The sequence below is a fragment of the Dipodomys merriami genome, unplaced genomic scaffold (assembly GCF_024711535.1).
Source record: "Dipodomys merriami isolate MVZ:Mamm:240054 unplaced genomic scaffold, mDipMer1.0.p SCAF_1, whole genome shotgun sequence".
Classification (NCBI taxonomy): domain Eukaryota; kingdom Metazoa; phylum Chordata; class Mammalia; order Rodentia; family Heteromyidae; genus Dipodomys; species Dipodomys merriami.
In genome coordinates, this window is record NW_027202270.1 from 48,891,248 (window position 1) to 48,906,995 (window position 15,748).

The following is a 15,748-nucleotide window of genomic DNA, read 5'->3' on the forward strand; positions in this document are numbered from 1 at the left end:
TCTCCTGAATCAACAACTATCTTCTGTTACTCCTTCCCCAATTTAGTAACTTACTTTTAGACAACTTTTATTTTCGGATTACTCTCATTCATAATTGCATAAATGTCATTTATCCAAACTTGGACTGTTACTTTCTCTATGTGTTATGATAGCCCAACCCCACCATGGATAATAAGGTAAATAAGTCATATAATTCTATTCATCTCAGATCATACACAGACTAGCTGAAGGTCCAATTAAGACAGGTGTGGCTTTTTGGTCCTTAAGGTTAGCTGCAGCAAACTCTTCTGACCAGTGCGGGCAGAACTCAATTGTGAGATTGTCAAGGTTGGATTTCATGTCCTCTCACAGACATTCATTTCCATTCAATTCTTGTTGACTTAATTGAGCTATCCTGCATCTTAATGAACACGTCACATCATCTGAGTGGGTCTCAGAGAGAGTCTCAGAGACTGGGTAGCAATTAGCCTAATGTACCTTGACTAGGTGCTTCTTAAACACATAGCACAGCTCCTCCATCACTAAAGACCAAGAGTCAACACACACAGAAAGTCTAACAAAATTCAATGTAGAAAACACATTAGTCAGGAACGTGCATTTAGAATGTCCATTTCAATTGGAAGAGATAATAAAAAGTTAAATCCTCCAGTTCATTTTTGCTGACAAGTATTTGTAGACCCTACCATCTCTTAATTTTCTCTTTCACACACTCATCTGTATTCTTTTTCAGGAACATCATATGAAGAGTAGATGGTAATTAAAATGTGCAGGATGACAAGATGGAGCAAACAGTGCTTGTACCACCAGGACCTGACAGCTTCAACTTCTTCACCAGAGAATCTCTTGCGGCTATTGAAAGACGCATTGCAGAAGAAAAGGCTAAGAATCCCAAACCAGATAAAAAAGATGATGACGAAAATGGCCCAAAGCCAAATAGTGACTTGGAAGCTGGAAAGAACCTTCCATTTATTTATGGCGACATTCCTCCAGAGATGGTGTCAGAGCCCCTGGAGGACCTGGACCCATTCTATATCAATAAGAAAGTGAGTGGTTGTTTTTTTATTTGTTTTGTTTTAATCAGGCTTATAGTGCTGCTACTTGCCGACTGCATACATTGAACTGTTAAAACCAAATCATGGGCTGAATTAGCACAAAGTCTTAAGTATCCTTCTGTTTAAGAAATGTGATACATTTGTGGGTGTTCTATGAATATACATGAGAAGTGAGTTGGTTTTATTATAACAGATGGAGCTGCCCCAAATGTATCATGATAGAGACCTAAAAATATATGCAAGTTGTAGGCAGCTAACCTAACAAATTAAAAGCTTGGCCCTACAGATTACATTTACTACACAGTTTGATGTAAATGTTTGGACCTCGATGTTGTGAAGCAATCATGTATTATTCAGACTTGAACATTATTAGTACTAATTTTTATGGGACAAAACTTCGATACTATAAGTTTCTAATTTCTTTATCGTGCTATAAATAATATATCATTTCACTTCCTGAAGAAACTTTTTTCCATATGAATCTAATGATATAAACTACCATCTGCAAATTATTCAAACCTCTGATAGAAATACATTGACATTGGTAGTATCAACAAAAAGTACTATTCTGCAAGACCTATAAATGATACTTGAATGCATGCATTTTCTGTGTCATGCTTAAGATGACTATTTCTTCTGTTAAGCACTTGAGCTTTTATTATCAATAGAATTTCCAAAGTGGGAGCATGGAGAAATATAAAATCAAAAACTATTATTGCATCAATGTTGATTTAAATGTATTACTTCAGTTAATTCACAATAACTTATTATCTTTCTCACCAGATCCAATAAAATGTGAGTTCTTGCTGGAATATTAGTAAACAAATGTTTTTAATAGACATGGCTCTTAACATTTCCCCTAAAATGTTAAGGATTCTTATTGCTAATCTAATGTATGTCTTTGCATGCATGCAAGGACTAAAAGTGCAACCCTATCCTGCACAAACCTAGCTCATGCAAAATCCTAACAATTTTACTATGTGAAATTAAGTAAAAAAAATTTTGAATAACTTCACATTGATTTATATAATTTAAGATGTGAAAACCTCACACAGATCACTTCTTTGATTTTACTTTCCAAGATATAGACAGTTTAAGTGCAACACACTTTGCTTTTTAAAAAACTCATTTGGCCAATTCATAGTAAAGGAATAAAGAATAATTTCTATTCTCTTTATTTTCTTTAATTAAGTTTACTTTGATTTTTAATATTTCATTATCAGATCTTACTTGTTAAGAGATCATCTGTCACATAACTGTCATAAATTTCTCATATATTATGAAGAAAAAATGCCCTTTATCATTGAATCAGTTCTCTGGACATTGCTTTAATATGATATCTGAAAAGTAAAAGCTCAAGCTAAGTAACCTATGTAGGTTTTGTTTTTATAAGGAATGTGAAAATGCTTATATATCAATTATTAAAAGATTTCAGTTCACTTAAATTATTTTGTTATAGAGGTAAAAACTCTGAGGATGTATTATACATAAAATGTATTCATACCAGAGACTATATTTACTTTATTTCTAGACATTTCAAGTGTATTCAGTGTCTGCCTCCAGCAGGCCTTTCTCTGCCCTTTGCCCCTTTGCCTCCTTTCAATGGAAAAATCACCTGCTAAAAATCACTGGAGTCACTAAGAGTCTAGCCCTCCAACAGATAGGGATAAAATCTAGCATACAAGCTTCTGTGCTGAGTCCTTATTTATAAGACTATAAATAAATGTGTCAAGAGAGACCAAACTAATGCATGTCAAGGACAGTCATTCTTCTGAGGAACCAGACCATCCTATCCATCTTTTAATTTAAATAGCTTTCAGACTGACAAAAAATATTCTCTTAAGAGGAAGTTCCTTCCTTATATAGTCCATGATTTGGATTATAATTTGTTGTATATAACAAATGACAGAAAGTCACATGGAAAACAAAATTTCCCCACTTTTTAAAAGTACTTGAAGTTCTTGAGTATTTTTTACAAAACCAACTCTGATGGAATCACTTGGCAGCCAGATGAACTTTGTTGGGCTCTCATCTAAACTTGCTTCTAATATCCTCCATCCTTATCTTCAAATGCACATTGTGTGAGGAAGGAAAACCATTCTGACATTTTGGGACAAAATACAATGTGCAAGTAGAGCAACCTGATAAGAGAAATACTGTTATCAGGAAGCTTTCCCCAAGGTAAGTCACATCCTTTGCTTTCACATTGAGCTGACATCAAGCAAATCTGCACATGTGAAATCATTTAACAGCAGTGCAAATGAAATTTTCTATAGGACCAAAATTCTTAAAAACTATGAAGGCATGAAATGCATGAAATAAGATTAGGCTAGATGTTTGGTATCTCCCTATTTAATAATTTCATGTCTTGAAAGTTTATATTAGTTGTTATATACTGTTCTTCTAATCTTAAATATCCTTTCATAATTAGATTGTTTCAGCATTGAAGAATTCATGAATTCCTACAAATTTTCCCTGGTTAAAGTTAAAGTAATAATATTTCTTTTGATATTTCATGAGTAATTTTATTCTAGATACTTGAGTATCTAGTTTAAAACAATGAAATGAACATCACACACACGCGCGCACACACACACACACACACACACACACACACACACACAACCTACCCTTGCCGCAGTTATAGGGTCTATAAAATGCTTCTTAGGTTGTAATTTCTCATATCTAATATTAGAGGGTTTGTTTTTTAAATGAGTTGAGAGGAGGACATCATTTAGACAAGCGGCTTCACAAAAGTTAAACTACAATGCCTAGCTGATTTGTCATTTGTTTCTTTAAAAATATTTTTAAAATATGCATTTATTATCTTTAAGAAGTTGTGCAAATGGATTTCAGTTTAACAAGTCAGTTTGTGAGACATGCAATACACTTGGAACAATCTCACTGTGAAGTGTCATTCTTATCATTATTCAAGCATCTAATTGCTTAACTATAGATAGATAAATAAAGCAGGCTGGCTGGGTTAGTTCCTTTGTGTGGTTATAACAAAATATTTGAAACTGGGAAATTTATAATGAACAGAAATTCATTGGCCTGCAGTTCTAGAGGATGGAGAGTCCAAAAAGGAGGTGTTATATCCTAGACAAGACCCTCTTTTTGCATCATTGCAAAGCAGTAAGACAATAAGAAGCTTTTGGACTGGATTGTAATAATGGTTTGGGACCCACCAATGAAGGTAGAGCCTTGACAGGTTAATTACCACATGAAAATCTCACATCTTACTGTAATAATGGCAATTAAATTTCAGTATGAGTTTGGAAGAGAGATAATCATTCAACCAATAGGACTGAATGACGAAAAATGGCTGTAGAATGTATTCTTCTCAGGACATTTTATGCTAAATTACAACTGTACACCTGTAAGGAAGAAATTTATTTGAATTCAAATGATACCATACAGTGAAAGCCTATTTGATCTTTGATAATGTCAGTGAACTTACAGGAATGTCATTGATAATGGTTTATTTTCTAATGACAAATGTCTACATGTTTTTATCCTCTAACTGAGTTTCAGATGTGTAAATTATGTAACATTCAAATATTCTGCCAAACTTGTTAGCTTAAACCATCATCAGTAATATCAATGATTGCAAGAATCTTAACAACCTTCTAGTGAATGTTTTTTTGGCACATGAAAGCTTTAGGGATTCCACACATACTTTAGAGGTTCAGGAGTTCATGGTAAGAACTAAAGGAAAAATAAAGGATCTATCAGGAACAGTCACAGGATGATCCATAGCATCTTTATTCTGATAAGCTTGTAGTTCTTCAGAACATGATTCCAAGTTGAATTTTCTTTTTCTTGTTATTTACTTCATCACTTTAACAAAAGACTCTTTTTTGTTAGTGAACACATCTTTCTCTTGTTTGGCTTTCCTCTTTTTTTTCTTTTTTTTCCCCACAGTTTCTTTTCATGTTATGTTATACCAGTTGGCTATACATTCAAATTTTTCACCTACTCTTGTTACAGAAAATCTCTCCCTTTGCATGTTCTTAAAATTACAGATGACTCATTAGTACCATGGGAAGAAATGTCCTCTTGACAATGTGGCAGATTACTGGAAATAGAATGAGGTATTTTAAAGCTGGAATGAAAATAGATGTTTGTTAATTATGGAATATGGAAATGAATTCATTTAAAACTGTACTTTGCCCTTGGTTGTCTCTGGGACAATTTTTAAAAATTTATTCTATCAGTTGTCCTACAAAGATGTGCAATCCCTATTTTGGAGCTGCATAAAAAATCTTGTGTGAAGAGCTTCAAACCTGGTCTGCTATTGCTACAGGAATTTTTTTAGTTCTTAAATTCGGGTTTCTTTTTTATTTTATTTTTATAATTGAGATGGAGGAGGTTCTCCTTATAAAATACATTTAATGGATAGTCTGAAAACAGATAATGCTTATGATTCTCTGAGTTGGCACAAAGACCTTTTCTGATTTAGAGTTCTTTGCATATCAGCACGCCTCTAGAAAACCAGTCACCAAACTGCCACTTGCATCAAGGTTATTGAAGTTACCTTCCAAGACTTTTTCCTCCCCATTCATCATTTCTTCTTGGCCCTACAGTCTCAACACATCTCAATCTCTGTCTCAGAAACACTGCCATGAAACGTGTTGGGAGATGAAATGACAGCTTAGGTTTATGGATACCAATCATGTCAATAAAAGTTTCTTTAAATAAAAGTGATCAAAACAGAAACTATTTTGGGGGGGAAAAGAAAAGGAAAACATTGCATGCACTGACTTTGGTGTTAATATTAAAAATTTCACTACTTAAAATGACATCGCCTGGACAGTCTTTTTCTAGTTTTGCCTTCGCCTTCACCTAGGCTGGATTCCTTTGTAGATTGGCTCACTCACAAAATGGCAGAAATAACCACCAGTAGCACGAAGCTAACCTCCTAAAGCCTAGTCACCCCAAGAAAAGGGCTCATATTTGTTTTTAATTCAAGCAAAAGACCTAGAATTGATCATCATTAGGTCTCTTCAGAATCAATGACTATGACTCAGGATATATATCTTTTAGTCCAGATCAAAATCATGAGCTGACCTATGCTAAAAAAAAAAAAAAAGAAAAGAAAAGAAAAAGAAAAAAGAAAAAAGTCTCGTCCATCTAAGGCACATCATCAGACAAGAGGGCAAGATTTTCTCTAAAATGAAGAGAATAGGGTCTGTTGGAGCAGAAAAGTTATGCTAGGCAGTCAAAAACAGTCACTGATTGCCCAATATACTATGTATCCAAATATTTTCATTTCTCATTTAATCCACATGTGTTTCCAAGATAGCCGTTAACTTTATTCAAGACAAGCTATTGCCTGCAATCCTGAAGCTATTTATAAGAGTCTGGGTTTAAAGGCAGATCTGTAAAGGTCCACAACCTATTGATGTGTTCCTTTCAGGTTGTAGTGTTAGATTGAGAGTTACTCAGTACAAGTCAGTGATAGAATGAAACTAAACCGGAAGCTGCTCCTGTGCCTGTCTATTCCTACTACTTTGCAAGCCCAGATTCTCACCTCATGGGCTGGTAGTATCCTGGTCTGTCCACTTCACCAATCAAGCATTCCCTATCTTTGTAAAATTAACATCTGAGAGACTTGGTGGTTAGGATCAACTTCTAAAATAATTTAAATTTTTTCTTTCCCCATCAGAGACTGACAAGGCACTAAGCTACTTTTTCCCAAAGAGAATCAGCTCAGAAAATTTGAATGTTGTGCTCCAGTTATGAATTGACATTTAAATTTGTATATGAGGACTCAAAAGGGAGCAACAAAGAAATCTATTGGGAAAAGAAACACCATATAAGATGACATGTAAGTGGAGAGTAATGGATAGAGAACCTAATAATGATCAATTTTCAGATAGGAGAAAATAATAGTCATTTTTGAGATACAAAGTATGAGGAGAAGGTCTTGAACCTGCAAATTCCAAAGTGAAAACTCGCACTGCTTTGAGACACAGAAATGTTCTTCTCTATGTCTATCAAATATACAGAGCCACATTTTGAAGATTTTAAATCTTATATTCTTTTGATAGTTTAAAAATCACTCAGAATACAGACACATACTTTTTCATCTTATGTTTGAGACAATCTTAATGTTGGTATTCCAATAGCCCTCCCCACTGCAATGATGAAATTAATGGAGAATGTTTGTCCACAGTTCCTACACAGAACATATGTAATAAAATTTGAACTCCAGTTTGTCCTCTTGAGTCAAAGAAAAATTAACTAAGAATATAATAGTGCATCGTATTTATGAAATGTACCTGTGGTACAGGGTTGAAAATATTTTAACTCTTAGTGTTATAACTTTGCTTGTGGATGCTGTTTCTGATTTGGTTGTGCTCAAGTTATCCAAATCCCTGGGTGATAAAAATCTAGAAAATTCCTTCCATGGGAAGTTCCTGCCCAGTTCCCTACTTATTCCTCTTAGCTCAAGACAGAGATGGCAATTTTACAAATCCTGGAATCTATAAAACATGTGAAGAGTTAAGCCCAAACACTTGTGTGTCTAAAATAATACAATAGTCTTTAAATTTTGAATTTTTCACAATATTTATGAATAATGAGATAACACACACAGAAACACATAATCATTCATATTTAGGGTTTTTCTTAGATTGTCAGGTCTTTTATCAGTGACTTGCACAGCAAAAGATGGGCAGGTATTTACTGTCCCTCCCATTTTAATTTGTGGTTTAAAAACAATACTGTAAACTTCATGGAGGATGCATATTGAAATGTCATGGATCACAGATAAGCAAGTCAGGTGAAATGTTCTCTGGACTTGCTATCTCTAGTCTAAATTGAAAAACTGAGTGAGACCAGAAGAGAACAGTGTTAAATATCACATGACCACTTTAGAGTCAAGTAGAGAATCTGATTGAAAACTTTCCATTCTCTCTGTGAGTCAAAACAGGATGGAAAACCTTACCTAAAGATCCAGGATATAACAAATGAGCAAGAAAATAAATGAGAAAAAAGAATTAGAATTAAATTCCCTACTTTGATCCAGAATGTCTCCAGTGATGTGTATTAATAGGCATCTTTTGACCTTCGCAGCTGTACTTCATACTGAAAACTCTGAAATGTCTCTTCTTGTGTGTGACTCTCTCCTCCCTGCTATGATCTTTCCCCAAGTCAGTTGCTTAGACATGAGAAATCTAGAGCCTACCTCTATGCAGAAACTAGAGCCAAATTTCTTCCCTTAACACCTGAAGTTGTACTGAGTGTGTGCTTAAACACTAACCTCATATAGAACTGATGCCATCTTAAAAGTGGCAGTATCTTATGTATACTAATAAAGTTTTAATTAATTCAGAATTATACCTCATTAAAAGTTACATAGTATTTAAGATGTAGCTCAGGAGCACAACACTTGCTTAGCATTTATAAAGTTTCAAGTTCAAGCATTAATACTCAGGAATAACATAGATATTGGGATCTGTGGAAAATACATATTTACTTTCCCACCTTGTAGGAAAGTACATTTAAATTTCAAAGTGATTAACTTTCAAAGACTTTTTTTGAAAAACAACTAATCCACTGGGTGAAATTATTGTTTTAAGCTTTGAAGGACAAGAATAAACACAAACAATAGTAAATGTAATATTTTTAATTCAACAGCATACCTCACTCTCCTAGGATACTTCCTGTCTTTAAGATATAAACTTAGTTCTAGAACAGGTTTACAAAATAAATATGAAGTTATCTTCAGACAAAGTTTAAAATGAAGTATAAAGTTAGAGCTTATTTTTTCAGCTCTGTATCTTCAGTGACATGGGATCTAGATTAAATAAATACTATATATAAATATAGATGTATATATGTGTGTATGAAAAATATAGGTTATTCGATGCTCATCCTTGATAATGCTTATAAACAAATCTTATTTTATCAATAAGCCCAGATAGGAAAAGATGGCTAGGTTGTCACAAGCAGTTTCATAAATAATAATTTCTGCTAGAATGCTACAATGATTTTCTTATTTACTATGCAATTTGGTACAGAGAAAGAATTTCATTAATGTATACAATATAATCATTGATAATTTGGGATATTATTCATAATTTCTTTAGAAAAATAATTTCTACCTGACAAAAACAGACTCACAGTCCTGCTGTTGTAGAATCATAAATTATTTTCATTTTCAACAGCACAAAATATAAGGTATCAAAATCTGACTCATTGAGTTAGAGTTACAACCTTTTTGTCAGCTAAGTCCATTTGTTCCCTTTCTCGAGCAAGGTAACTGAATCACATAATTGTAAAGTGCAAAGTCTCTCTGGTAGCAGACAATGCAGCCAGCTTTTGCTGATCATCTTGTTGAACAAGACATTCTATTCAAGATTCTGCTCTCTTAACACAAGATAAATCTACTTATCTTTTCCAAATGTTGGTTTTTAAATCATTAAACAATTAATTACCAGGGATGCTTACTCTTGCCCTCCAATCTATAATGCAGGTATTCTGTAGAGGTTGCAATTCTTTCCTTATTATCTCTGTGCATCACTAGATCCCCTTCAAAATTCACATACAATATTATTTGAAATGAAGAGAGTCTTAGTTGAAGAGTTTTCTTTCTGTATTCTAGTTTCCAATATTTTCATGTTTACCCACATGTATTATGGGGACAATGAGATATAAGTAGAATAAGGTGGAGAAGTGGGCTATAATCAATTCTGAGTTAGCTCATTTTTTTGCTCTTTCTGCTTGAATTCCCTACAGAAAAGGTATTTAAATTGCACAAGTGAGTCTCTCCACTTTTTCTTATGGTTTCATGATGTTGTTTAGGGACAGAGACACTAAATGAATCCGGGGGAGGGGGGCAAATGGGCTACATCAATAGGCAGATGTGCCCCTTGTAAGCACAGGTGAATCTCTACCCCGCCACACACCCTGAAAACAAACTTTTGGCACATATTCACACTCAGAGATGATAAAAAGGCTCGGAGGTCAGAATGTGAGCAGTGCTTCTCTAACTGTTATAAAGGTATGTTTTTATAAAATACAGAGAAATCAATTCCCCAGATCTCTAGTGAAGCTGACACACAAAAAGTAAAGAAAAAAACAAAAACAACAACTTATGTCTTTTTATTATTGTTAGATTCAACAGACAAACCATTTGTTGAATTGTATTACAAAAACACCTTATATCTTTTCATTATTGTTAGATTCAACAGACAAACCATTTGTTGAATTGCATTACAAGTTTCCAAACACAGACTGTCTCAATACTTTTATATATCTTGTGGCAGAAGTGGCTTACATACAGTACTGGTTAGAAGATGACATTTTCCCCACATACTTAGGGGTCATCTATCTATACCTCTAACAGACTAGAAGGTTCCATTTTCAAGCTACTAGTCAGTAAATGTCTTGAGATTACTCTACTTAACAGTTTTGAAAGCAGATGGGAAAAATAAATGACAAATGTATTAACAACCTGAAGACAAAATGTAAGGAATAAATTGGCAAATATGCTTAAAAGAAACTATATATTAAATGTCACACACGGTGGCAGAGCTATAATTCCAGACATTAGGGAAAGGTGGGAATGGATGACTGAGAGTTACATTCCTGCCATTCACCTAGCAGCCCTACCTCAAACACAAAACATGCACAAAGGTCTGAATAAAAATGGATAGCTTGCTAGTCATAATGAGCTCTATGCAGGTATATAACTTAAGGTTAAATCACATGGCTTTTGCAAGATGGATGAATTCATATTTTAAAAGCTGGATGGGGGATTATAGTTCCTAGTTGGGCATTTACATGAGGCCTGGGTTTTAGATTCTCAGCCCCACCAAAAACAACAACAAGGAAAAAACCTTAAACTTTACCTTACTATGTTTCACAGAGGCAAAGGTTTTCTGGAACATCTGGTTATGAGTATGAGTAAATGTCTTAAGAACAATCCAAATCCTTGATGCAATATTATAGGATTTCTTAATTTTTTATCTGCCCATTGCTGATTGCTATCAACCAAGTGTGCTTTTGGAGTAAAATTCCATTCACATCCATGAGCTTCTCCTCTATGTCAAGATAGTAAATGAGTGAAGACTGCCATTTGGGATTAGAAGTCAATGTGTCAGCTAACTCAGAAATCCCATACAGAATTTAGCACTCCTGGTCAAAAGATACTCTCCAGGGAACTCAGCCTCTTCAATTATTGGATTATTTCCATCTAATGCAAGAGTGAGTTTGATGGTGATCGTTTTTCATTTTCTCTTATCAATAAAGTGATAATGTTTATTTTATAAGCACAGATGGTAAAAGAATAATTTCACAAATAACCTCAGTGATGTTGAATGAGTTCATGATCTACAGGAATAACATTCAAGTGATTCAACTTAGGAAAGATGAAATCATTATAAATGGAATGAGTATCTTAAGATGTTTTTAAACAGAAATGAAATAGGCACTCATTTAAGATGCTCATTTCACTTGACATTTAAAATATTAAGAAAATTGACTGTCCTGGCTAACTGCCTAAAGTACAGTAAAATTGCAGGTAAGTGTCAGCTAAGAAGAAAGTAGTGTCACTGGATTTGCTCCATGGTTTACCTGTCCTGGTTTCTTGTGTAACATCAGAATTATTCATTATAACACTAACAAAGTAAATAGTAGAGTTTAAATGCTTTATGCTTTTATGCTTCTGTGTTGTGTTCCTATCTTGCAGACTTTTATAGTATTGAATAAAGGGAAGGCCATCTTCCGCTTCAGTGCCACCTCTGCCCTGTACATTTTAACTCCCTTCAACCCTCTTAGGAAAATAGCTATTAAGATTTTGGTACATTCATATCCTTTTTAAGTGATTAATATTAACGATATCCATATAATCGTATGTATTTGGTAGTTAAGTATAAATTGAGAAAAGTCTGTAGTTTTCATCACTCATTGTCCTTTTTTGTTATATACACCTTATTCTTAAAGTTGGTTGATCACAAAGATATCATTAAGACTTAAAAAAATCTGTATCATATATTATGTGTGTTTTTACACATGTATATATTTCTGAAAAAATGCTTGGCTTTTACAAATTTATTACTATAATTACCCTTAGTATCTTTGTACAAAGATGTGTAGAATTTTCAGTGAATAATGATAAAATATCAAAGAGACACACTTTCAAAATCAAGATTAACCATAACTATGATGTAAAGCATTTTAATGTTATTTTAAAATACTCTTGGAAGATTTTTTTTTTCCCCTAGAAGAATGTTAGGAGACTTCAGCCAGCATTGAACTATTTTTTTTAACTTTTCTGTTGATTTTTGTAGAATAAGTATGAGAATATTGGCTGAATTTAAAAGGTATGTCACTGAATTTTGACTTTACCTTGCAAATGTGATTGCTTAGAAAAGACTCTGGAACTTAAAGAAATTGAAATTATATATCCAAAGAGAATGAGGTAATCCAGAATGCAGTCCTGTTGTTTAAAAAGCCTGTCCAATTATACTCATAAATTCATGTTTTTCACTAGAACTGTGATTTATGGTTTGGCTAATAATAGCTATAGAAAAGTTATTACAAATTTTAAAAACTCATACTACTTGTTTTTATATTCTAAAATGCAAAAACACTGAACTTGCTAAAAAAAAAAAGCCCAATAGTAGAGTACTTACCTAACAAGCATAGAGTCTAGAATTATATTTCTAGCACTAAATAAAAAGTAAGTAAATAAATGAACAAGAATAAAAGAAATTAAACATTACAATGTAAAATGCTGGGTTAATATTCAATAGAAAAAAAAAAATCCTAAAACCTATCCTAAGCCAATTACAAGAGTTCCCTTGGGCCGGGTATAGGTGGCTCATGCCTGTAATCCTAGCTACTCTGGAGGCTGAGATCTGAGGATCACGGTTTAAAGCCAGCCCAGGCAGAAAAGTCGGTGAGACTCTTACCTCCAATTAACCACCAGAAAACCGGAAGTGCTGTGGCTCAAGCAGTAGAGCTCTTGCCTTGAGCTGAAGAGCTGAGGGATAGTGTCCAGGCCCAGAGTTCTGGCCCCACGACCGATCCTCCTCCCCGAAAAAAAAGAGTTCCCTTAGTTTTAGAGGTTTGTTTTGTTTTGCTTTGTTTTTTAATTAAAAGATTTGAAACATATGAATCATATGATCAGGATTTTTGCTTAAAGTTTCCCAATCTTAGTTTGCATCTCTAGTGCCACCATGTGGTCATTTGGTATAAAATTTATTTGTTCACTGAATGGAAAATTTTTGTTTGGGACATAAACTCTAGTAGAAGGAATATTACAAGACCTGCAGGCAGAAACTTGTTTTCCAGAAATCTGAGCCAAGTTATCTTATTTACCAAGAGCTTACCTCTTATTTGTCCGATTTCTAAAATGTAGTGGTACAGCTAGTTGGTTTTTAAAAGTCACTTTCAGCAGTATGATTCTGTCTTCATGTCTTCAAGCTAACACATAGAAGTATATTTTCTCAAAATCAAATCATTGTTCTAAATGATTTTATACTCACTTAATCTACACCCCAACATGATGAAGTATATTTACTTGTTAGCTTCATTACAAATGTATGTGCAGACACAGAGAGATAAGAATGACAGAGAAGATAATGAGTTGAATTTTAATTATAGTCACATCATGTTCAGTCTTGACCTTCAAAATTATTCATAATGCTGCTGTGTTGTTTATATTCAGTTAAAACATTGAAACCTCATACAGCAGCCTGTTGTATTGGTCTATAAATTATTTTCATGAATTCAATTATATTAGATAATGTGTTAAAGATATTTCATTACTACAGATATATGCTCTTCCTCAACCACTTACTAGTCACCTGAATTTGTTCAAGCTAACACTTTTTGCTCAAAAACTTCATAGATCCAGGTGACACACACATAGTCTTCCCGCCATAGTTCTCTGGGAGGTAACTATATTGGTTTAGTAACAGTTGAAAAAGCAATACCTTTGCATACAATATCTTTGCATGTGCTATCTCATTTAATCAAAACACCCACTCTATGAAAGTGGTACTATTACTCAGATTTTTTACAGATGAAATAAATGAAAACTAAAACAATTAGACTACTTTTCCTGGCTAAGGAGCTGTTCAGGTGTTTCAATGTGAGTTTTATATACCATCTTATTTGCATTTTCTTTTGTGTGTTCCTTAACTATACCCTACATTATTCAGCATGTTAATTATGTGCACTATTTTGACAAACTGTGTATTTATGACAATGAGTAACCCTCCAGATTGGACAAAGAATGTAGAGTAAGTACAATTTATATTTTAAATATTTAAGTATATATGGGTGATATGCACATATGTGTATTATTTTGAAACTGTGTCTTAATAACATCATTAAAACAGCTTGATGGACATGTTTCATAGAGTCATTTGGGATACAATAATGGAGCAACAAGACAATACTGGCCCTCATGTTTGCTGGTATTAGCTCTAATATCACCTTTCAATTGTCCCTACTTGGGACAGAAATCCATCATTCCTGGTCATTCACCACTTTTCCTTTAGGATCTAAAGTGGCCAAAGAAAATATGATTTAAGCAGTGCAGATCAGAGCCAATATATAATGGAATTTGGTTCCAGTTACATTCCAGATTGCTTCAGTGAGTTAAGAATCAAAAAGAGCAATTTATAAATGCTATGAAAAATCAAGGTGGCATCTCACAAGTTGTCATTCCTATCAGGTACTTACACTTTGTGTCAGGCTCACATCAGTTTCAAAAGTGATCATCCAAAAAGTTGGTTGAGCAAGGTACCAGGTAGCTCATAACTGTAATTCTATCTACTGGGAAGGTTGAGATCTGAGGAGCATGCTTCAAAGCAACTCAGGTAGAAAAGTTTTTGAGACGCTTTTCTCCAATTAACCACCAAAAAAAAGTGAGAAATGGTGTTATGGATCATGTGATTGAGCTCCAGCCTTGAGCAAAAATGTTAAAGGACAATGCCCAGGCCTTAAGTTAAAGCTCTAGTAGTCACATACACACACACACACACACACACACACACACATACACGTAGGCGACAAAAAATAATCACGGGCTGGGAAGGTGGCTCAGTGGTAGAGCGCTTGTCTTGCATGCATGAGGCCCTGAGTTCGATTCCTCAGCACCACATAAGCAAAAAGAAAAAAGCTGGAAGTGCCGCTGTGGCTCAAGTGGTGAAGTGCTAGCCTTGAGCTGAAGAGCTGAGGGACAGAGCCCAGGCCCAGAGTTCAGGCCCCACGACCAGACCCCCCCCCAAAAAAATAATCATCACCCCAGCTGACCCTCAACAGATAAGTGAATCAAGAAATATGGTATACATTCACAATGGAAGTTTTATTTATTCATTAAAAAGAATGATAATGCATCATTTGCAAAGAAATGGAAGGCCCTGGGAAAAAATCATGTTAAGTGAAGTAAGTCAGGCCCAAAGAGACAAAGAATGCATGTTTTCCCCCAAGTATGGAATCTAGAATTAATTTATAAATATATAAGCAAACACTTCAGGGTATTTTGCAAGTATACATAGTGTATTAACTGCATATAATAGAATTGGCAAAAACTGAAAAGATATAATTCCTTAGAAAGGCTCACAATCCAAGAAAATAAACACTAGGAAATGAACGCTTGGACATGGGAAGTTCAATCAAGGGAGGTGGGGTGGTACACAAGGGAAGAAGAGGAGAATGCAGTCATAAAATGC

General features: G+C 34.2%; 1 protein-coding gene across 2 annotated transcripts in view; it reads left to right on the forward strand.

Annotated features, from left to right (window-relative positions):
- Scn1a (sodium voltage-gated channel alpha subunit 1) overlaps positions 1 to 15,748 on the forward strand; it is a 129,846-nt gene that overhangs the window by 44,102 nt on the left and 69,996 nt on the right. For both annotated transcript variants that reach the window (XM_070021632.1, XM_070021642.1), the window contains exons 3-5: positions 731 to 1,043; positions 11,752 to 11,869; positions 14,221 to 14,311. In XM_070021632.1, the coding sequence (XP_069877733.1) occupies positions 780 to 1,043; positions 11,752 to 11,869; positions 14,221 to 14,311 (473 nt within the window). In that variant the 5' untranslated portion in view covers positions 731 to 779. The remainder of the gene's footprint in view (positions 1 to 730; positions 1,044 to 11,751; positions 11,870 to 14,220; positions 14,312 to 15,748) is intronic.